General features: G+C 34.8%; 2 protein-coding genes across 6 annotated transcripts in view; both read left to right on the forward strand.

Moving 5' to 3' along the window:
- Nucleotides 1-25,299, forward strand: part of zmp:0000001168 (signal-induced proliferation-associated 1-like protein 2) — a 262,196-nt gene that overhangs the window by 47,059 nt on the left and 189,838 nt on the right. For 2 of the 5 annotated variants that reach the window (XM_051114677.1, XM_051114679.1), the window contains 5 exons: nucleotides 4,243-4,341; nucleotides 4,500-4,584; nucleotides 4,720-4,798; nucleotides 4,931-5,132; nucleotides 9,594-9,733. In XM_051114677.1, the coding sequence (XP_050970634.1) occupies nucleotides 4,243-4,341; nucleotides 4,500-4,584; nucleotides 4,720-4,798; nucleotides 4,931-5,113 (446 nt within the window). In that variant the 3' untranslated portion in view covers nucleotides 5,114-5,132; nucleotides 9,594-9,733. Of the gene's footprint in view, nucleotides 1-4,242; nucleotides 4,342-4,499; nucleotides 4,585-4,719; nucleotides 4,799-4,930; nucleotides 5,133-9,593; nucleotides 14,190-25,299 lie in introns of those variants that run through there. The other 3 variants (XR_007828080.1, XM_051114678.1, XM_051114680.1) reach the window with 3 other exon arrangements.
- Nucleotides 21,145-25,299, forward strand: part of LOC127168113 (sodium/potassium/calcium exchanger 3) — a 43,457-nt gene continuing 39,302 nt past the window's right edge. The window contains exon 1 of the mRNA XM_051114682.1: nucleotides 21,145-21,621. Within this exon, the coding sequence (XP_050970639.1) occupies nucleotides 21,513-21,621 (109 nt within the window). The 5' untranslated portion in view covers nucleotides 21,145-21,512. The remainder of the gene's footprint in view (nucleotides 21,622-25,299) is intronic.

A 25,299-nucleotide genomic window follows, 5' to 3' on the forward strand; every position in this document is an offset into this window, starting at 1 on the left:
TGATTAATTGTCATTCTTGCTTGTTTTAACTAAAACAAATGTAGAAAACATTCCTTGATTATTTTACATCCCTTTTGGGGAGAGAAAGTTACATTTTAGATCACATTCTTCTTTTAATAAAGGTGTTCCTCAAGGCTCTGTCTTGGGCCCTCTTTTATTTATTATCTACCTATTACTTCTTGGTCTTATTTTTAGGAAGTTTAGTATTAATTTCCACTGCTATGTGGATGACATCCAGCACTGTTTGTCCTCCAAGTATGTTCTTTCCTTTCTTTTTCCCTTTTGGACTGTTTAGATGAAATCAAAGCCTGGTTCTTGTGCAGTTTTCTCAAGCTAAATACCAATAAAACTGAGGGGGGTTTTTTTTGTGGGCACAAAATCCAAATTGGCAAAATCCTATAGCTTTTCACTTACTATTGATAATTCCATTTCTCTCTTATTTGGGTTGGTAAGTATAACTAAGTAATTAATAAATAAATGCATTATTTATATCCTGATAAGAGATATCACGATAGGCTATAATGTGTTTAGCTATATGGCTTATTTGCTCTGTTCACCACATCCTCATCTTTTGTATTCTTTTGTCTTTAGCTATAGGGTGTCTTTATTCCTCCTCTTCCTCTGGGAGGTTTCATTTTCCCTTACTCCTGCATTCAGTCTCTTTTGTTTCTAAGTCCTTTTACTGTAAATGCTGCCTGTTTTAAAATAAGCTGATCTACGACCAGCCTCCTCTCCATAAGCAAATTCAGCAAGCTTAAAAAGATACGAATCTAGGCCTGAATGGCACCGACATTTTCAAATGAGTGTAAAGCTCGGACAGATGGGGGCTAGGCTAGAGCTGGTTGGGATAAGGGTATTAAACGGCCTCAAATCAAGACACTGTCTCTGGGCCATCTGTTCTGTGCCTCTGCCCCTTGATTGTTGAGCGGCTACATCTCTCCAGGCCCTCCTTTAAAATGCATATGGGTGTGCATGTGTGTAAATACTCAACAAACTCAGTCTGTCAGTAGGAAACAACTCTCACTTTGTCCAATTTGGGGCAAAGCAGCAGTTAGAAGTTATTTGCAAATGATTTAGAAAGCAAGCCTAAAGCAGGTAAATTTTTCATGTATAGTTCTTATCAGTTATATATTTGCATGTTTGTGAAAAGTGTCTTTTGTAGTATTAGAGCTAAGAAAATAGCCCCTGTTTTTTGTGTACATAAAACAGCCACCAAAGGGATATAATGCTTAATGTGGCAAAAATATAAATTAAATAAAATCAAACAAAAACAAAAAATAAAAACCCAACAGAGTACACTGTCTGCTATAACATGTTGTCCTTCTCTACAAATTACTTGATAACACTAGTCTTGCTATTGAAAACAGGACCAGACTTAATGAATGCAAAAGCATCATGTTATTATTATCAGCTTAGAAATAAGGCACATAATAACACTGATAAACTCCCTAACCTTGTATGCAAATTTAAGTCTGCGGTTAGGAATTATATTAACATTTTCTGTTTTTAAATGTATTTCAGCTCTGAATAATGCTCCTTCCTAAATGTGCACTTGTAGTATACTTAAAATCTTTCAGATAATATAATATTAATGAAATAAAAGGTCTTTCATGACTGTTTGTTTACACACTTAAGTACATTTTTAAAAAGTGCACTGAATGTCAAATTACGAGTTTTACTTTCAAGTATATTTTAAATCATTGTTTTTTTGTTGAGCTTTAAAGAAGCACGCTTGCTTTGACATGTTTTAACTGTAGTGTGTTTTTAAATTATATAGTTAATATATTTTAAATGTACTAAATTGCAACTTCATTACGAATGTGTAATTACAAATATATTTAAATGCATGACATTTTCAATAGAAATGACATTAAAGTATATTTTGGTTGATAAATGCTTGTCAGTATATTTAACAATTCACTTTAACCATATTTCAAAGACAACAGAATTGTAAATTATATAAGTGGATCAAAAAGCACTCTTTCAGCATTAAATGTAAGTATAATACATTTGTATTTAACTTTAGTACATGCAATAACATGGAATTAAGTGTCAGAAAACATTACATTCAGTTCACACAAGGGTATTTTTAGACTGTATTATTTCCAGAATAATTCATCCTACATCATTCATCATTCATATATCATTCCTTTCACCTAAACATGCACACAAACTGTAAATAATGTTTATTCATTTTTAGAATAATTTTTAATACTATTTTCAGATTTAAGAACAAACTAAAGGCCTATTTATGCTTATGCACCAGACTCATAGTTGCAGTGGTTGAAGTGTATCCTGCTTCAGACGTCTCTCCAGTGTAACTCATGTTGCATCTCCACAGACCACAACAGCTGTGATTGGTCTGCTTTGTAACAGAGACTCTCAGGATGATAAAAAAAGATTTAGCTTCACGTCCATTGGGAATGAATACAATGGAGAACAGAGAAGGTCATAAAACAAAAACAACTCTAGTGATCCAAAAAATGTCCATAATGTGTTTGTTTATGCATAGATCAACAATTTCAGGCTTGACATGACAGATGAATAGAGAAATCCACTAATCTCCAGTTGCAAATGAGACTGTCTACACTAAAAAAAATGGCGTAGCAACAATTTTAACTAAGAAATTACTTGTAAATTTGACAAATAATTACAAAGAAATGGCAAGTAACACATGAATTTAATTTTTGAAGTAGAAAGACTCAAATAGCATGTAGTATGTAAAACATATGTAAATAGTATGTAAAACGAAAGAAAAGAAAGAGAAAGAAAGAAAGAAAGAAAGAAAGAAAGGGATAAATAATGCTACAGTGTTTATTACTGTGTAATCTTGTATTGGTTTGTTGATTATTTTAATGATTTATTTAATGATTAATTGTCATTCTTGCTTGTCTAACTAAAAACAAACATTCCTTGAATATTTTACATCCCTTTTAGGGAGAGAAAGATACATTTTAGATCATATTCTTCATCTTTTAATAATGGTGTTCCTCAAGGCTCTGTCTTGGGTAATGTTAATTTTGTCAGCTATTATTAATTTTAGTCTTAGTCCTGTTTTAAATGTCCTTGTTAGTTTTTATCATATTTAGTCAGCCTTATCCTATTTACTTTTAGTAAAGTTTTAGTCATCTAAAAGTCTCAACATTTTAGTCTAGTTTTACTCTAGTGATCCAAAAATGTCCATAATGTATTTGCTTAGAAACATAATTTCAGGCTTGACATGACAGATGAATAGAGAAATCCACTAAACTCCAGTTGCAAATGAGACTCTCTACACCAAATCAAAAAAAAAGGTGTACAAACAGTTTTAACTAAGAAATTACTTGTAAATTTCACAAATAATTACAAAGAAATGGCAAGTAACACATGAATTTAATTTTTGAAGTAGAAAGACTGAATAGCATGTAGTATGTAAAACATATGTAAATAGTATGTAAAACGAAAGAAAAGAAAGAAAGAATGAAAGAAAGAAAGATAGAAAGAAAAGAAAGAAAGGGATAAATAATGCTACAGTGTTTATTACTGTTTAGTTTTGTATTGGTTTGTTGATTATTTTAATTATTTATTTAATGTTTAATTGTCATTCTTGCTTGTTTAACTAAAAAACAAATGTAGAAAACATTCCTTGAATATTTTACATCCCTTTTAGGGAGAGAAAGATACATTTTAGATCATATTCTTCATCTTTTAATAATGGTGTTCCTCAAGGCTCTATCTTGGGTAATGTTAATTTTGTCAGCTATTTTCAATTTTAGTCTTAGTCCCGTGTTAAATGTCCTTGTTAGTTTTTATCATATTTAGTCAACCTTATCCTATTTACTTTTAGTCAAGTTTTAGTCGACTAAAATTCTCAACATTTTAGTCTAGTTTTACTCTAGTGATCCAAAAATGTCCATAATGTATTTGTTTAGAACTATAATTTCAGGCTTAACATGACAGATGAATAGAGAAATCCACTAAATTCCAGCTGCAAATGAGACTCTCTACACCAAATCAAAAAAAAAGTGTAGAAACAATTTTAACTAAGAAATTACTTGTAAATTTGACAAATAATTACAAAGAAATGGCAAGTAACACGCAAAATTATCAATCGCTTCTCTCGGTTAGTGTTGACCAAAAAATTTAAAACTGTTTATTCCTTGTCTTTTGAGACAAAAACACTTCTTGTAGATGCCAGATTATATAAATAAATGCTAAATCTCTCCACAAAGCCATTTTACAGTATATTCTTGTTGATTTCAGTTCTTTCGGAGACGACAGATTCATCTGAAGAAGAGTGGCAGTCGATTTCTGATCTGGCCACCGCCTGTCGGAACATTCTGGAAGCTTTGTCTCGAGAAGGTGAGAAATGACAATTTTCAGTGGATGAAATGTGTTTGAACATGTGAAAGTGTGAGTTGGAGTGAGTCAGTTTAGTTTGTTCACTGAAGAGAGCTGGTCTGGTAACTTTTCTGTGACAAGATTGAATATTAATAATGTCATTTTCTGCTGGGTTCCAGACCGAAAGTCGGGAGATGGATCACAAGCGTCCCCAGACACACAGCCAGGTCAGACAGAAACCAGGTTCAAAGATTTCAAGGACAGGTGAGGCTGACTGTGCCGTGAACTCTTCGACGTTAGATTGTAGTCAAACCAAGAGTGTCACAAATGTCCCTTCACATTCAAATGCTTGACTAGACGTAATTTTATTCAACCGTGTTTCTCTTCCTGCCTTCGCAGTGACTCGCCTGGTCACCTTGAGGAGAAAGTGTCCCAGTTAGAGGCCATGCTGAAGCGACTGCAGGACGACCTCCAAAAGGTACTTTGTCCTCTGTGGGTTTGTCACATCACAGCTCTCTCTGTCGCAGCACACTTCCCACACAGTAACCCCTTCAAATATCTCCCATTCAATACATCCACCCATCCTTGTCTGTATATCTGCCCTGTCCAGTCCTTGCCCTCTTCGCTACTTCAAAGAGCCACTGCTACTTCACAGAGCCAATCACACAGAGGGACTGTAGAGGTAGGGCGGGACAAGCAAAAGAAACCTGTCTTGTCATTGAGCAGGGTGAACAGAGGAGATGAGAAGATTGCTGGAGGGACAATGGGCAGCCATGCTCACTCTCAACACTAACCCACCAATGGCAGTTAAGGCAAGTAGAGCATGAGATTTTTACTCAATCAGTAACAGAAAACAACAACATGTTTGACAGTTCTCACTTGATTAACAACGAAATGAAAGGAGTAGTTCATCCCAGAATTAAAATTTAGGATGTAGATGAATTTGTTTCTTCATCAGATTTGGAGAAATGCAGCATTCCATCAGTTGCTCACCAATGGTTGTGAATGGGTGCCGTCAGAATGAGAGTCCAAATAGCTGATAAAAACATCACAAGTAAACCACACCACTCCAGTCCACCAATTAACATCTTGTAAAGCAATTAACTGTATGTTTGTAAGAAACAAATCCATCGTTAAGATGTTTTTAACTTTAAATCCTGTTAAATTATGAGTCCATAATCCATAATAACACTTTCTACAGTGAAAAAGTTGTCTCGTCTGAATCAGGAGAGAAATAGCACAGACCAAGCATCGTCAAAACCGATCTAAACAAATATGTGGGTGGATTTTAATGTGAGAGACAACAAGTGAGGAACTTTTTCACTGAAGGAAGCGTTATTATGGATTATGGACTCATATTTTGGCCAGAAGTAATGGTTTGAATTTAAAATGTCTTGATGGATTTTAATCAATTTTAACTGATGGACTGGAGTGGTGTGGATTACTTGTGGATTATTGTGATGTTTTTATCAGCTGTTTGGACTCTCATTCTGACGGCACCCATTCACTGCAGAGGATCCATTGGTGAGCAAGTGATGTAATGCTACATTTCTACAAATCTGATAAAGAATTTCCATTTTGGGGTGAACTATAATCATTGAAGTATGTGAAGGAGGTGATTTTAGTTACTTAATGCTTTAACTAACATTAACTAATGGGAACTTACTGTAAAGTGTTACTAGATATTCTTATGTGACATTCTTCATTAAAGGGTCCTATTATGCTTTTATACAAAGTCTTGATTTTGTTTTGGAAGTGTCTTAGAACATGCTCTCATGCTGGGTGGTTTGAAAAAGTCATTATTTTTCACATTATCACAATACCTTTCATTATTACAATACCTTTCTTCCCAGCCTGGCACAAATGGCTCGGTTAGTTCCGGGTTTGATAAAGGCCCACCTTCCGAAAAACTAAATGTGTTGTGATTGGTTAGCTGTAGGCAGTGTTTTAGTTCTGCCACGCCCCTTACCAAAGCAGCAAGTTCCGTCTGCTCCGTTATAGTTAAGGATATATTAGGGTACAGTTGACGCTACAGTAGTGTTGGGTCCTATCGTCCGCCTGCGAGGTTACCTGATATTATCGTGCTAATTTATTTAATTGTTTACATACCTACTTTCATTGCCCGAAAAAAGCTCCAGCAAAAGGCTAAAAGCAACTTAATGTTATTAATATGACTTAATTTGTATTTAACATGACAACATGACAATGTTGTCAATAAAAACATTGTAAGTTACTAATTATAATGCTTACATTTTCTTAGTTATTCAAAAAGCAGCTACAGAAAATGAGCAAAGAACATTAACATTATCAGAAAACATCATCACTGATTAGCCTAGCCTAGTGCAAGGTTATGCATTTTAAAAAACACTGTATTATGAATAAATCTCTTACCACACACTGCACACGTCTGTGGCACGTTACGGCTCTGACACAGCCACCGGAGCAGATCGAGGCCACTCTAGTCGATGCTTGTGTTTATACTTGTTGAGGCGTCCCAGAAGTGGCTCTCCACGCTGTATCGCTAATGTTAGGCTAATCCTACCCACCCCCCAACCATTCTAATTCCCATAGGCGGGATTTATTTTAATAATATTCTAATGGGCCTTGTTGTGACATCACAACACCCGGAAAACAAACGCTGTAGTTCAAACGAGCCATTCGTTGTAGTTCTTAAAAACGAAATATCTCCCTTTGGAGTGGACTTTGAGATTTGTAACTTTGTAGATCTTTTTTTATGCCCAAACATAAACACCACTCACTGACTAAAATTAAAAAAGTGAAAAAGCATAATAGGACCCCTTTAAGAGGGATTTTTGATCATTTAGATTAATGAATTGACCTTTAATTTCTTGGTTTGGAATAGCCTAGTTTTAAAATACAGTGTTATGTTACAATATTATGTGCAAATAATAATAATAACAGTTTATTTAGTGTCCTTGTTACACATTACATGTACTTACTGTAGTAATCACAGTAAATTGTTTAATTACATGCAACTAACCCTAAATCAAACCCTAATCATAACCCTACCCAAACAGTAAGTACATGTCATAAATATTACTCAGTATTTAATTATATCATTGCCCTGTAACAAATAAACCTGTAGTGTGACCTAATTAATTATTAGGGAATGGAAAGCATAAAATTATCAAAGCCCTTAAGGCTAACATGATTTTTTTCTTATTATTTCCTAGTATTTTACAACAACATAAAAAAGGCCAAATGGATTTTCAATAAAAATGTAATGATTTAAACTAGAGCATTAACTATTCATGATTTATTATGAGTTTTCCTTTAAATATGATCTTTTAAAGGAATTCTGCTTGATTTGAAATAAGACCGCATTTTTGCCACAGTAAAGCCTAGCTTTAAATGATAAATTATCATGACACAAAGAACATTTCACACACTTTTCAAAATAATTTTCCCAATTATGGGAGCTAAATTTCTATTGAGTGTTGTAGTAATTGCTTGTTCACTAGAGAACCTTAGTGACTTCATAGTGAGACCTGAGGTTAGTGATTAGCTGTTGAGCAGAGAGTGGGTGTGTCATAGTGTGCAACTTAAAATTATATTGAATATTGAAATTACAGTTATATGTGACGCTATGGATAAATATAAGTTGAATAAAACATTGCATTGCATTGTAGAATTACTGCAGATCATTAACACCAACCCACCACTGTATGACTGAAGTGCACATACACTTATATTGTATTATAGCTTTAAGGTCTCTGAGTCACAGTGAATATTATAGCTCTTTTGTTTGATCTCATTATCCACATAAGGTCAGGAAGGGAAAGCGAGGGTGAGCATGGTTGACTGCATAATGTCCCACAGTTATCCAGCACACTCATCTAGGTAAATCATAGTCTACTGAAGACTTCGGTCACCTTGAGAGAAAAGTGTGGCCTTATAAAACATTATTATTATACGTGCACAGATAACAGTCTACCATGAATTACAGTACTACCATGTTTAGATGCATCATTGCTTTTTCAATGTTTTTATGCATTAATATCATTCAGGATGCATGGACATTAATAAAAATTGCATGTATTTTTCATTTCAAGAATGCGCAGTGCTTAATGTATGCTTCATATCACTGTTGCAGCTTGTCTGATGCATGTCTCTTTTATTAATTTTTTTTGTGCAAACAAGAACTAATCTGCATGCAGGTCCTGATTTACTAAGATAACTAATAAAAGCTACTAATTTGCTTGTTCAATATACAATATACAGAAAGGCATTCAGAATGTCTACTGTGGAAAAATAAGTACACCCCTCAGTTTTGTAGCTCGTCTCGCATCCATTTGGCAAAAATATCATGTAGACATTTTGCATAATTGTCTGTCAGTCCTCCATACATAATTCATTTATGCATTCATTTATTTTTATGATTATTTTATGATTAGTTTTATTAGTAAGAATGCATTAAATTGATCAAAAGTGGTAAAGACTTTTAGAGTATTGTTTAGTTTGAACTAATTTTTTAGGACTTATAAACAAATCAGAGCAGTATTATAAGGTTCATATAAAGCGTGGCCATCCTGTTTAGTGGTTTTCTGCTAATTTGCATTTATTATTATTATTTGTTGGATTTGATTCTAGGCACTTAATAAATGTAGGGGGGTGTACCAACTTTTTTTCACACAAGAAAAGAAAATTGATTTAAGCTGTTTAAATCATTACCAAATATACTTTCTGAATGCAATTTGTTAAATTTGTCAAATATATAAAAACACTGTAAGAATTTTAAGAATTTGTTAAAGAAAGTAATACTTTTATTTAGCAAGGATGCTTTAAATTGATCGTAAGTGACAGTGAGGACATTTATAATGCTAAAAAAAAAAAATCTTATTTTAAAATCTATATTGCTGCTTTATATGCATCATGTTTTTTTTTTAATCGAAATAGAGTTCTGGTGAGCAGAAGACTTCTTTCAAAAATATTTAATAATCTGAAAAGTGACTTCTCAGCACTGTATACACATGCAAAACTTAAAAAAAAAAAAATTCAGTTATGTATGTTTTTTGTATAGCAAGTGATCTAAGGATCAGTGTTTGCACTGCATGTAATAGTGTGGCGTATTTTCTTGTATGTGCAAGTCGAGCAAGCCATCCTTTCCCCAGCTTCAGCCATCGTCTTCATCTGTGTGTCATTCCACCGACATACTCAGACATAGGATACCCTCATGTGGCGTGGATATGTCCTCCAATACAGAGTGAGAACGTTTAAACCTGAAAGTCATTATGTTTGCATGCTTCCCACAGGAGAAGGAGGACAAGGCAATGCTGCAAGCAGAGGTGCAAAGTCTCAGGCAGAACAACCAGCGATTGCAGGAGGAGTCCCAGAGTACCGTGGCACGGCTCATTAAGGTCACCGAACTACTCTGCAACGTCAACAAACCCTGCTAGCATCGAAGGCCAAACCATGGCAGCAAGAAAGATCAGCAGACACATGAAAAGGCCAATGAAAATGTTAGCAAATCCCTAAAAATGTCTTTTAAGTGACAAGAATATCGACAAGCCTTACTAGAACAGTGCACGAAAACAAACTGGTCGGCTTAAGTCAAATTATACCTACTATAATTAACATCTCTGTTACACCCTAAAAGGTTTTCAGGGCTAGACTGACATAGTCCCATCACTGTGACAGCTTGATAACAATGATAGCCTCCGGTGCAAGATCTGATCTCATAGGAAACTTTTAATCATTGGCTAATGTTGTTCAAAAACATCGGACTGTCCAAAAGCCATTATTTGCAACCCTCAGACTTGTCTTTGGAAAACATTTAGTGACATAAAATGTTCAAAATCATATTATCTTTAAGTATTTTTCATCAGATTCCTACATAGCGAACCGGATGGTCACAAACAAACGAACGTGTCCAGATAGCGAGCAATACATTCACCTTATTTGTGTTAGAACAGGTGGCTTCAGACCATGTACTTCAGTGTATATACTAGAGGAAAATTATTAAAATGTCTGTGTGATTGTAACCCTCTATTAACCTTCACAGTATCATAAATAGGTAGAGCCCGTTTTAACCTTTTCTCTGTTGGCAATGGGTTAAAGGCTTCCTGCTTACCTCTAGAGTGAATGTGGTAATAAAATAAGACCAAGAGCGATGCAAACCGATGATGAAAATCATAAAATGCATTTGAATGCATTTTGGTAAACTTGGTAAAGTTTTGTTTTAGACTACCCTTGTGAAAAAGAAGTGTGCTTAATTGTGTTAAATGTGCGCTTTAAATCTTAAAAGTGTATTTAAAAAAAAATGGTACTTACAGATAATATAATATTAATGAAATAAGACCACTTACTGTAAGTGTACTTAAAGAGAGACATTTTCATGACTACTTCTTTACAGTTTTCTTTTGAAGTCCATTTTTAAAAATCTTTTGCTGTGCTTTAAAGAAGTACACTTATTTTGATGTTTTGACTAGCATTTTAAAGCACATGTAATGTTCTTGTTTATAACGGTAGTGTTAAGTTAATACATTTTAAATGTACTAAATTATAAATGTGTAATTAATAATATATTTAACTAAATGACATATAAGTTTCAATAGAAAAAGCATTTTATTTCAGTTTATCATATATGTTTGTCGGTACATTAAGCAGTACTTTAACCATATTTCAAAAACAACAGAAGTAATTATGCAAAAACATATAAAATGTAATTAAATCCTTCTTAAGTGGGTCAGAAGAGCACTCTGAAGTGCTTTTTGCATTGAATCTAAATGAACTGCAATTAACTGCAGTTGCATTGATTATGACGTTTTATTTTTATTGATTACAAGTTTTATTTATCCTTTATTTTACCTAAGGTTAGGTATTTTTAGATAGGTTTGCATACGTATAAATCACATCACTATAATCCAGCACCAAACGGAAACAACTTCGGATAATTCTCTTTTTAACTTCAATGGGAAAACATTTTTTTTAATGAAAGAGAAAGGCCTGAGATTTTGAATTTGAATATTAAAATCCACCTTACATCAAGCCATATGCTCAGGTATTGATAGCAATTAACTCTTTCTATACAGTCCCCTTAAAAGCAATTGACTTGCACACTTTAAGTTTGTTCTTTTACAGTACATAATATCTGTAATAAGTACTTAGAATTAATATATATACATCTTTTTCACAAGGGTACAAAGTGTGAAATAAATCAAAATGATTTTCTGTGGTTAATCGACTTGAACCTGTAATGTTCTTAATTAATTCCTGCTTTAAACAGCCACTTGAATTTACAATTCAGGCATCAGATTTCTGCACTGGAATAATTCACTGGACATATTTTGTATATTTTATGACACATACCAGAGACAAAATGCTCATTTCATGCCTTGTCACAGCTGTAGAACTGTCCATTTGGATGTTAGTAATGGAACAAAGTGTCTTGACGTGATCTTTGAAATTCCTTCTGTATTTTTTTTTTCTTTTGAGAAGAGTGATGTGAAGCCTTATGCCTGATCCCACTGAATCTGAACGAGCCTTGCAAACGCCTGCTTGAAGAAAAAGTAGGGCTCTTGATTTGAGAAGAAAACAGTTCTTAGTGTTAAGTTATTAAGGGAAGCATGACTTCAAATAGAGCATTTCTATTTATAAAAAATGCAGCCAATTTGATTCAAGTGTTCTCAAAAAATTTAAGAGACAACAAGCCAGGCCAGTTCTACTTTGTTCTCACACAAATTGCCTAGAGTGCTTTATGCTGAATTGTGAGATGGCACATATTTATAAGACTGCTATTTTGTGTCTTTGATTTTCCGTACTGCACCCGAATATCACTCTTTACCTCACCTAAAGGTGCACCGATAATGTGACGAGAAGAAGAGCAAAATGACTGGACTCTTGCCTGCACACACACCCACGAAACATGCCGGACTTGAAACGAAACGCACGGCACCACCGCGAACCGACATGCAAACGGACCCGAAATGTTAAATAACCATCCTCCGGCATTACTGTACGTCATACGTGTCTTCTCCCCTCCAAATGTTTTTTTATTTTAGAGTCACTGTGATAACCTGGTACCAGCAGATTCTGATGTATTACGATGAAATTATAAATCTATATCTTTATTCCTCTCTGTGAAGAAGTGTAGAGCCAAAATAAGTGTTACTTCCCTCTGATGTGTGTAAATCTGTATCCAGACAGAACTGGAGTTTGCTGATTAGTTGTTGCCATTAGTGGAGAACTTGTTGAGTTTGATGAATGCAGACAGACAGGAAGTACGCTGATGCAATTAATGCATTTTGTGAGATTTACTTAGTAAAAGAGCAATGTAAAAGAACTATTTCCTGTTCATCTGTGTGCGACATAGTCTTTTAGATCGTAGGAGGCTGTGAAAGCACGCGAGTGCGACGAGCAATTTCTAAGCCACCTTCTGTATCTGTGTATGTATTTATAAAAATGTAATAACTTATTAATCTTGAAAATGTGGATGTTATTGCTAGATATGTATATCTGAACTGGAAGGGATGCAAATTTGTGAGCCAATGAATGTTTTTTTTTTTTATTATTATTATTATTTCAAATTGTAAGAATATTAAGGCATGACATGATAGCAGGTCATATTTTGTTTTACTGGAATAATAACAATCCTTAAAACATTTTCCGTAGTGGAGACTTTACACTGGAAAGGAACCGTGGCTGCTTGAAAAATTGTGTGAGACATTCCATCTTTTCATGTTCTTAACAATTTTATCATTATTTTTTTATCATCAAAGCTGTATTGTAAATTTACCTTTTTGTTCGATACTGAACTGTTTAATCCTTGACTGCTGTGGCGACCCAAGTGGTTTCCAGTTAAAAATAACTTTCAGTTGTTATTTATGGATTGAATCAGGATGCTTCATCAGCAGAACCTTTCTGAAAAAAATCTAAACAAAAAAAACAAAAACAAATGCATTTAGGCTAAATTACTATCAAACACACTTGGTTAAATGTATTTTAAAGGAACAGTTTGTAAATGTCAAACTAATCCTTGTCTTTTTTTTTTTAATGGTATGGTGTTTTATGAAGCCATAAATGCTTTTCATCATATAGTAATGCTTTACCGTTTGATTTACTGTATGTTACAATTCAGTTTTACTGTTGTTTACAAAATGTTGGTCCTTTGGTTTTAAATGTGATGCTTATATTATGCACTGAAACATCTGTAAGGTCTTTTAAAGCACGGCCTGCTTTCACTGGAACAAAGCCACAGTCACTCCAGGAAATCAAGCCATGCAAATCATGCAGATAAACTTGGAAAAATGCGAGTGGATTGTTGTAGTGCCAAATTTTGCGTCGTTCCACTACAACTGTGGTATTTGCAGACTGTGCATTTAAAAGCCTCTTACAAACTATCCAAATTACTCCTAAGAATGTGCATTTTTCACCTTTCTAGATGTGTTGCTTTTTTATGTCATGTTGCTAGCCATGTCATGCCCGAGGACAGATTTACAGAGTAAGCTTAGTCCCTATTAGTAGTTATTATTATGTCAACGACTGTTCTAAATTGCCAAATCTGCCAATAAATAGCATTATATCTACCAATCCCATTAATGATCAGCTCCCAAAACAGAATCACTAGTTAGCAGGCACTTTTATAAATAAGTATTGTCACATAAAACAAAAAATGTAGGTGTATGGCAAACCACAAACCCACACACTATGCACACTGGTCTATGATATCCGGATAGAATTATGACTGGACCGACAGGAATACGCCGTCCAGTAAAAACATACAAAGAAATGGTATGGTGATCACTCACTGGAGCTATACTTGTTTCTTTTAACTAATAGGGATTGATGACATATTGTATTTGTGAACATGAGGGATCCTGGCAATAAAAACTGAACTTGTTTCTGTACGAGCTGGTGTCAGAAACTTATCATTTATCGTACTTTGCTCGAACTTATAAAACGTTTACTGTATTTTTTACACATTGAAGTATAAGTCATACATATACTATGGTAAACGAGAGCATGCAACATTATTTACATCATATAGCTACACTGCAAAAAACAACAACGAGTAATCGTGTAGTGATTATTTTCACCAACAGAGGGCGCTGAGAGATACTTATCTAGTTGCGCGCCAAAACTTTAGTTAAAATTTGTTAAAATACAGGACCATATTTTGGCCGAAATACAACTATTTGAATATCTATCTGAAATGGGACATTTTACAATTATCTTCAGTTTCATGGAACATATGATCTTTACTTAATATCCTGCTTTTTAATGGTTAGATCTACTATTTTTCATAGTGTGATTTTTGGCAACTTGAATTTCAACACCTAGGGCTTTAATACAGGCATTTTAAAAGGAGAAGTCCACTTCCAAAACAACAGTTTACAAATAATGTACTCGCCCTCTTGTCATCCAAGATGTTCATGTCTTTCTGTCTTCAGTCGTAAAGAAATTATGGTTTTTGAGGAAAGCATTTCAGGATTTTTCTTCATATAATGGACTTCATTGGTGCCCCGATTTTGAACTTTCAAAATGTAGTTTAAATGCAGCTTCAAAGGGCTCTAAATGATTCCAGCCGAGGAAGAAGGGTATTATCTAGCGAAACGATCTGTCAGTTTTTTCCGAAAAATAAAAATTTGTATACTTTTCAAGCACAAAAGCTCATGTAGTACAGGCTCTGAGATGCGCGTCCACGACACAACAAATCACTTCTAAGTTAATCATTTGTGTACTCTGGCTCAAAAAGGTAGAGTATGGCGAAAAACTCCATCTTATTTTCTCCTACAACTTCAGAATCATCCGACATCGTTGTACCTTTTTGTTTGTAAACAGCGTTTGACTTACTTGCACTTCCTTAGTCTTTGCGCATTCGCTTTGTAAACACTGGGTCTGTAGTTCTGCCTACGTTCCGCGTGACCTTTCGACGTAATTCAATGGTAAGTCGTATCGAGGACGCGCATCCCAGAGCCTGTGCTACACAAGCTTTTGTGCCCTAAAAGTAAACAAATTTTCATTTTTATGAAAAAATTAATGATCGTTTCACTACACAAGCTTTTGTGCCTTAAAAGTAAACAAATTTTTATTTTTCGAAAAAAATTAATCGTTTCGCTAGATTCTGCGTGACCTTTCGACGTGATTCAATAGATCCCAGAGCCTGTGCTACACGAGCTTTTGTGCCTAAAAAGTAAACAAATTTTTATTTTCCAAAAAAAAAAATTAACAATCATTTCGCTAGATAAGACCCTTCTTCCTCGGCTGGGATCGTTTGAAGCTGCATTTAAACTACATTTTGGAAGTTCAAAATCGGGGGACCAATGAAGTGGGGAAAAATCCTGAAATGCTTTCCTCAAAAACCATCATTTCTTCTTGTCTGAAGACGAAAAGACATGTACATCTTGGATGACAAGGGGTTGAGTAAATTATTTGTAAATTGTTGTTCTGGAAGTGGAGTTCTCCTTTAATAATCATTATTTCTAATAATAATTAATAGCGATTGTTATAAAAAAAAGTATTGTCCCCATTTTTAATTTATAGGTAAAATAACAAGTGAGATTTCATTGGTCTTTTGACCACTGAACTAGAAAATGTCCATTTCAGAAATCTGGTCCCCTTACATTGCAAAGTTACAGACACAGAACTCAAGAGGCAGTGCTTTTATGACCAAGTGAGTGCATTTATTTCTCCATGTCGAATATGGTTGATTTAAGTAAAACTACTCTCAAAGATATTTTTAAGCATGAACTTAACAAACCTGCCTTGAGTGTGCTTAAAGTTCCATTGATTTTGCCCTTCCTTCTGAGTCATTCTCTGTGGATGTACTGAGTCAGATCCACTCTGACTTTATGGAGACGGCACCTCAAACTGGAGGCAGCACCCACCACCCACGGAGCACTGAAGGAAGAAGGAGGATAGAGGAATAGGCATCCTTGCTATAGTCCAAGGGCTGTCTTCACTAACACCAATGAACTCCCACCAGAGCTGCCCAGAGCCCAGTCTGAACCTTGCAGCGAAGCCCTTCCACTGTCCTTCCACTGACATACATGAGTTTCCTGTGCTTCCTGTCACGGCCATGGAGTTCATCCCCAGATGTTTTTAGCTTCCTGTCTCTCCTGAGTTTCCTGTTTTTGAGGGACGTCATAAGATCTTATTTGCTAAGTTTAAAGTATGGAAGTATGGCAGCTCGTTTCACCAAAGAGTTTTTGCCCAGAACGGAACCATACTACCAATCCAAACTGTATGCTAACTGGTCTTGACAGAAATGTTGTTTCTTACGCTCAAATAGCATTTGGTCAGGTTGGTTGACCTAATCCTCGGTCCTAAGCATGCATCTGAGGACTTTGGAGCTTCTAATGGAAGCTGCGATGCCTTTACCAATTGGCGATTGGCTCTTACAGTCATTGCCAAAAATATTGGCACCCTTGCAATTCTGTCAGAAAATGCAACACTTCTCTTAGAAAACTGTTACAATTGCAAATGTTTTGGTATTCACGTGCTTATTGTTTTTGTTTGCACTGAAACAACAGAAAAAAACAGAGAAGAAAAGTCAAACTTGGTCAAATTTCACATAGAACTCAAAAATGGACTGGACAGAATTATTGGCATCTTGTAAAAATTGTAAAAAATATTTGTTTTTGGGGTTGCTTTGCTTCTTCTGGCACTGGATGCCTTGACTGTGTGAACGGTATCATGAAATCTGATGATTACCAAAGAATTTTGGGGCGTGACTTAGTGGCCAGTGTCAAAAAGCTGCATCTCCACCAGAGGTCATGGGTCTTCCAGCAGGACAATGACCCGAAACACACTTCAAAAAGCACTCAGAAATGGTTACAAAGCAAGCGCTGGAGAGTTCTAAAAATGGCCAGCAATGAGTCCAGATCGGAATCCCATAGAACACCTGTGGAGAGATCTCAAAACAGCAGCTGGGAGAAGGCATCCTTCAAATCTGAATGACCTGGAGCAGTTTGCAAAAGAAGAATGGTCCAAAATTCCAGTAGAAAGGTTTAAAAAACTCATTCATGGTTACAGGAAGCAACTGATTTCAGTTATTTTTTTCCAAAGGGGGGTGCTACCAAATATTAAGTTAAGGGTGCCAATAATTTTTTGGGTTCTGTGTGGAATTGTATCAGATTTGACTTTTCTTCTCTGTTTTTTTTTTTTTGTGTTGTTCCAATGCAGACAAAAAAATAATAAACAAGGTGAGTACCAAAACATTTGCAACTGCAACAATTTCCTGAGAGAAGGGTTGCATTTTCTGACAAAATTGCAAGCCATGTTTCTGGAATTCTGCCATGTTTTGTATTGCACTTGCTCCCATTCATTGTAAAATGAATCCACTGTCTTGGTAAATCTGAAGACTTTGGTTTCAGTCTTTGGTTGCTGGCAAATAGGGCATTGCAGTAGTTCAGTCTTGAAGTGACAAGAGCTTGGATCTTTGAAGATCTGCACTGCATACTCTGACATGAGTTACTTGATTTGGTAAAGTCTAAATCTTCATGTCCAGACCTTGTTGAGATGCAATTAGTAAAGCTCAACTGGTCCTCAAATGCTCTGGCCAGATTCCTTGCTGTCCTGATTGGCCAGGTTGGCAGGGTTCACAATAAGCTCTGTCTTCACAAGTCTTCCTTCATCCAGGTTGGGACATTTGGCTACAAGCTAGAACTGCTGGAATTCGTTTTGCAGCTCTCTTAGTGGCTCACATAGGACCTGGTTGCAAACTGGCCAGCTTTAGAGATCTTTCCTAAACACTGTGCATACAAAAGCATTCTCTGCGTTATATTTGTCAAGTGTAGACTGTTGATGACAACAATACTCTTGGTTTTGTCTTTATTTGGCTTGCGTGTACTGTGTGATATTTTCCAGAACGTGCAAGAGAAACATGTCTCTGACATCATGCTGAAGTTGTGGCTTATCAGGTTTGAGGCAACAGTGCTCTGGAAAGGCTAGAGTTGTATGTGTGGTTTCTCTGTAACTGTGGGAACTAAAGTTATAACACTAAACTGTGTAGAAGTGTTCTAAACTAAGGGCCCCAAGAAAAACACCTAAACATGACTCAACCATTTTAAGAGTAACAATGTTGGTTGTGTTGTCTGGTCTTTTTCACTGCACAATTGAAAAAAGAATCACATACGTGAGTATTTTGACTTGGGGATAAAACAGCATGTCTTCACTTGGCTTCCTGATGAAACAGTAAAATAAATATTTGACCAAAATGTTATGGTATAATATTACATATCTCAAATGTCTTAGCAAATACATTCTGCAGTAAGGAGTTGAAGTATGCCAAGACCAAATACACACAGTAAACATCGCCACCTGCTGGTGAACATTGGTATGAAGTGTGCCTTTTTTTTGCGTTCTATATTATGTTTTAGGACATAGGCTAGTCTAATTTCAAACGTTGACAGCTTGGTACAGCTTTGTTCAGTTTGCTTAACAAGCAAACTAACAAATTTTCATATGCAGAAACTAAGTGCAACCACAATAAGCATTCCTAATGGTATTGGTAGTAGTTTGAACATCATGTCAGCTATTGACTCACACAGATATAGCTATACAGTACTAGCCAAAGGTTCAGCTGCACTTACTGGTAGGACACCCTTGTGAAAAATAAACACACTTTTTTTATAATATACTTTAAAAGATTAATATAGTATAGTTTACTTAAATCTGAACTGAATGCAACGTTTTCATACAAATACATATCATAGCAATTAAATGTATCTTTAGAGCATAGCAATTAAATGAAAGTGTTTTTGTTCAGAGTTATACAGTTGAAGTCAAAAGTTTACATACACCTTAGAGAATCTGCATAATGTTAATTATTTTACCAAAGTAAGAGACACCATACAAAATGCATGTTATTTTTTATTTAGTACTGACCTGAATAAGATATTTCACATACAAGACATTTAGTCCACAAGAGAAAATAATAGATGGATTTATAAAAATGACACAGTTCAGAAGTTCACAATACTATGTTTTTACCTGAATGATCCACAGCTGTGTTTATTTTTTATTTATTTTTTTTTTTTTTTTTTTTTGTGATATTTGTCCATGAGTCCCCTGTTTGTCCTGAACAGATGAACTGCCCACTGTTCTTCAGAAAAATCCTTCATGTCCGACAAATTCTTTGATTTTTCAGTATTTTTGTGTATTTGAACCCTTTCCAGCAATGACTGTATGATTTTGAGATCCATCTTTTCACACTGAGGACAACTGAGGAACTCATGCAACTATTACAGAAGGCTCAAACGCTCAGTGATGCTTCAGAAGGAAACACAATGCATTAAGAGCTTGAGGGTGAAAACTTTTTGAATTTGAAGATCAGGGTAAATGTAACTTATTTTGTCTTCTGGGAAACATGTAGTTTCTGAAGGGCAGTACTAAATGGGAAAAAAAGAGAGAACGATATTTAGGCAAAATAAGAAAAATGTACACATCTTCATTCTGTTCAAAAGTTTACATCCCGGCTCTTAACGCATGGTTTTTCCTTTTGAAGCATCAGTGAACATTTGAACCTTATGTAATAGTTGCATATGAGTCCCTCAGTTGTCCTCAGTGTGAAAAGATGGATCTCAAAATCCATCATTGTTGGAAAGGGTTCAAATACACAAAAATGCTGAAAAACCACAGAATTTGTGAATTTTCTGAAGAACAGCGGGCAGTTAACCCAATATGAAGTAACATGCATTTTGTATGACCCCTTTTATTTTGGTAAAATAGTTAACATTTTGCAGATTCTGCAAGGTGTATGTAAACTTTTGACTAGTTTTTTTTTTTTTTTGGACTACTTTTGACTAAGAAGCTAAGAATGTTCTTTAACTAGGACTTCTTTATATGTAATTTCATAGTAACTTCTATCCACCTTATTTTTCCTGTAAGAGCGGGGCGCAACCATTTGTAAATTAAATGTCTAGCTTTCGTCTCATACGCTTCTAGTTGCTTTTAGCTGTACAAAATGGCTTGTTTTGCTGCTTGATATTACAAACTGGTGTGTGTCTTACCATATTGTAGTCCAAATGGGCCAAACAGTATTACCATTTACTGCAATTCGTTGTTTTTTTTATTTCCCTATGGCGGCTTATGATGGAAGTCTAACACATTACCAGAAAACAGCTTACTTCCGCATTGAAAAAATAAGGTGGATAGTCTTTGAAAAATGGAATGTACTTTCAAGCATTTGTGATACAATATACTTAAATATATAATTTCTATTGAAACTTGTATGTCAAGTGTTTAAATATGTTTGTAATTATTACTCATTGATGACGTTGCAGTTTAGTCATTTAAAATACATTTACTTTAAATGAAATATCAGAAAAGACAATTAAAATTATAATTAAGTACTTTACATGTACTTTACTACGTTAGTCAACATATCAAAATAAGTGTACTTCTTCAGAGCAAAACCAAAGATTAATAAAACATCATTACAAAGTTAAAAGTGCACTTAAGTGTGTTAGGAAACAGTCATGAAAGTGTCTCCCTTTAAGTCACTTAAGTGGCCTTTTATTTTATTAACATTATACTACCTGCAACTACCGTTTTTTAAAAATATGGTTTTAAGATTTGAACTGCACTACAAGTGCACATTCAATACAAGTGATGCACCCATTCTTTTCATTCTCAATTTTAAAATAATATTAAAGTCATCACTACAAGATAATATTAACAGAAATAAGGCCATTTACAAAAATGCTAAACATGTAAAAAACATATAATTCTTATCATGCAAGATACTGCTCCTTTCAGCTTGATCAAACTCAGATATTTGAGCAGTAGGGACATACTGTACGAGGTTGAGTATTTCGCCTCCTAGTGTTTTCTTATTGGTCATCCACGACTACAGCACGACTACTGGCAAGAGCCGCCCTCAAGTGGCAGCGGTGTGATTTGTGTGTGTGAGCGACAGAGACGGAAAGAGAGGGAGAGAGCAAAAGAGGGTACCATTTACAACCATCTATCCAAATCCAATGGCATGTGAGCGCATTTGCGTGCTTTGAATCAGATGATACCTGAGCACCTACACGACAGGTCTGCGCGCACGGTCAGCTGAACGATGCGTCTCAATAGTTCGCAACAGCGCAGCGTTGACTGTGATGAAGAAAAACGAGGCAACCCAAAAGTTTAGTTTAGTAAGAAGGTAGTTATCAGCCCCGCCTTAAAACAGGAGGAATCTGTGGCGATCATGTTCTGAGTGAGAGGTGCGGAACAGACGGTGCAGGATGAAGTCGGTGATACGGAGCGCCAGACGGCGGCCGTTCCGGCGCTTCTGCTGCTGTGGAGTCGGGCTTCTCGCGGTTGTGTGGCTCGCACAGGTCCTGCAACTGACAGGTTAGGACAATCACAGACAAAACATTCATTAGTGCTACACGAGCGTCCCTTGCTCATCCTTTTGCTCGAGACATGCATTTATTATTATTTATTTATTTATTTATTTATTTATTTATTTATTTATTTATTTATTTATTTTGAGAATCTCATTTGTGTGTCAACGCATTAATGTTACTAATTACGTACGGATTAATGCACAAAAATAAAAATGGAATAAAAATAATTTGTAAATAGTTTGTTGGTCTATTTATACACTAAAAAATAACAATAGCCTAGTAATCTAATCAAAATGGATGCTATTTTAAATTTATTATTTTATTAGTTTTTTTCTTCTGGCTTCTCCTGCCAGTAAAACCCCTTTCAACACCTGCGTCACAGCACCTCTACAAGGTGGTTTCCCATGCTTATATATATATATATATATATATATATATATATATATATACATAATTGGTGCTGTGTTATGTTCATGTTAAATGCTACTTTGCATTTATTTTATTATCATATTTCTTTTACTATGCAAAATGCATGGACTCTAACAACATGAACTCTGTATTCGTGATTTTGCGGTAGGAAGCAGAAGCATGTCACACATTAGCTGAAAGCTGTAATATGTACACTTAAAATGCTTTTATTTTTATAGTAATAAATAGTAGTATAGCAGGAGTACATTATGGGTTGACCCACTCCCATGCCCAATAAAAAAGTGTTTTAATAGAAAACTAATATAATTATTAGCAAATAAAGAAATATTTTTTTCTCAGACATTGGTTGGTATCAAAACCAATATTTGTTTTGGAGTGCATCTGATTACCCCTTTTTCTACCTAATATAATAGCATATTTGAAAATATAACGTGTAGAACATTTCAACCTCTACTTTTACAACGGAGCTTCTCTTTCATGGCAAATCAGTTCTTCTGTGGCTTTGGGACATTTGGAGGTGTTATCTTTATTAAAATCTTTATTAAGTATTTATCAATCTCTTGAACCACTAAATGAGATAAATGATCTTTGTATGTGAACTTGAGTTCGTTTGAGGCTGTTTGAATACTAATAAATATTGAATACTAATAAATAAACATATTATTTAATGCAGATGTGTTTGTAAACACAGTGTTAACATTAGAACTCAAGGAACCAACGGCAAGCAAGCAGTTTTACAAAAATCATGATATTTGACTTGCATGATTCAAACCAGTTCATTGGGTGTGAACATTTAATTGATGAGTATAAACTTTTTTGACAGGTGACTGCATTATATAGTTGACAAATGAAATCGGCTGTGGGGCGAGGTTTATGCTTAACTTGTACGTCAGTGCTATAGCAGAATTCACATATTAATGATCAGTGACATATAGTAACATGTCAGCCTGTGTTTGCCAATAGCAATACCAGTTATAACATTTAAGTACAAAACAAGTAAACAACATAAACAAAGATTTTAGACAGGTTTAATAAATTATACTTTTATTATTCTTTTATAATTAACTCTGATTATACTCATTATGACATATTTTCTGCAATATCCCTTGTTAAAAAGACTTATTATGGAAATAATATACTCTAATACTTTAATAACATCATAAATTGTAAACTAAGTGTAATGTTTTTGGATACTTACTGCACATTAAATGCAATAAAAATGTATTTGAGTGCTTTTTTGACTTAGAACTTAAGTACATTTATATATAATTTTATAATTATTTCTGTTTTCTTTGAAAACGTATTTTATGGTAAATATGTAAATATACTTTAATGACATTTCTAGTGAAATAAGATTTTGTGATGATGAAGTTAGCACATTTAAAATATATGAACTTAAAATAATACAATTAAAATCAATTACTTTTTATTTGCTTTAGTATATTAGTCAGCATGTCAAAATTGACAATTTTTTAAAGTGTGACAAAAGATTATTAAAACAATGATTAAAATGACTTTTAATTTACTTTTACTTTTTTCTCTTTTAATCACTTAAATGGCCTTTTATTTCAGTATTATCAAATTATTGGCAGTTTATTTTTTTTATTTTATTTTATTTTTTAGATTTCTACGATTTGAAGTACACTACAAGTGCAAATCAATCCCCTTTTTCACAAGGGACCGTAATGCCATACACAGATGGTCACTTTTTGAAAGTTGAAAAACAATCTTATTCTGCTCAAGTGTACTTATAAAGATTATTTGACAATTCTTGAATAAAGAACAGCCACAGGTTTATATTGACAATAGACTGACTCAGGACAACAAACTGTTCCAGCTTGCAGTGATCACATTGATCTACGTGTGTGGCATCAGTTGTTTCACTTTTATGTTTTGTGATGACAGAGAGGACGGTACTACAGCAGAGGAGCCGATTTTACCCATATATAGCATCACAAAATGAAAGCTGAAAAAATATGCCCTACACAAAGAGAGCAAGAGAGACAGTCTGATAAGAAACAGTTTTTAAACCGGTTGGTGAGAACAACATTCCAGCGGACTCTCTTAAAAACACAAGAGTCAGCAGAGAAATCACATGTGGATCCATGTTCATTGTTTTCTTTATCTTTAAGTTCAGCTTAAAGGGACAGTTCACCCAAAAATTAAAATTCTGTCATCATTTACTCATCCTCGTTGTTTCAAACCTGTATGAGTCTTTCTTATGTTGCCCACAAAAGAAGAGCACAATAGTTGACAGTAGCCAACTAGTAGTTGACTTCAGTAGTATTTATACAAGAGGTCGACCGATGTATCGGTTTTGCCGATTAATCGGCACCGATAGCTGATTGGCGGAACTATCGTTTATCAGCAAAAATCCATGCCGATAGTTTTTTTTCTGGGATGGGTCTGTCGCTGGAGCGGCTGAGAAGGTCGTCATTATACAGCAAAGTCCCTATAGTCTTTTTTATACAGCAGGAGAGCGGCCTCTAGTGCCGGAAATCACTGACAGCATGTGCCGTTTGTTTAGACACGTGACACTGCACGCAGCACAGAGCGGGCACTTCAAAGGCGATTTAAAACATTGAAAACTAAATGGTATGAACAGTATACTACTGTAGTGCATGTTTTCATGTCATTACTAAGCGAACTTGTTGACTAGATGCTGCATTAGTGGAGAAAGGACAGCAGTATACTTTTGCCCATTTGGTGATCAAATAAAGTCTTGTAGACCGCCGCTTGAATTGAACGCGATGCCTCCAGTGTGTGTGATACCAGATCTTCTAGATGCAGCACTGCACTTTTGCCCGTTGTGTGACTAACATATTTTTATATTTTGATTAGATAACCGCAAATGTTCTGGAATAGAAGCAGATAAATTGTGAAAGTACACAAAATCCATATGTATGCAATTTCAAAACTGTGGCCTTTATGTGGATATTTAAAGATGGCCATCTTTAGCTTGATTCTTGATGTAATGGTAACACTTTACAATATGAGTCCATTTGTAACATTAAGATCGATAAAAGCTGTAGAATAGAAGTATTGTTTCTTCTTAGAGTGTGTTAATTTCAGCATTTGCTGATATATTTTAAAAATGTTAGTTGCTTTTGTTAACATTAATGAACAATGAATTAACTGTAATGATCAATATTTAATTCATATTAATATTTTTATTCATTTACAAAGTATGGTTCAGTAGGCTACTATTTATTTTTCGTTCAGTATCCATTCGGTCGATTAATCGGTATCGGCC

Source organism: Labeo rohita, chromosome 7 (assembly GCF_022985175.1).
Source record: "Labeo rohita strain BAU-BD-2019 chromosome 7, IGBB_LRoh.1.0, whole genome shotgun sequence".
Taxonomy (NCBI): domain Eukaryota; kingdom Metazoa; phylum Chordata; class Actinopteri; order Cypriniformes; family Cyprinidae; genus Labeo; species Labeo rohita.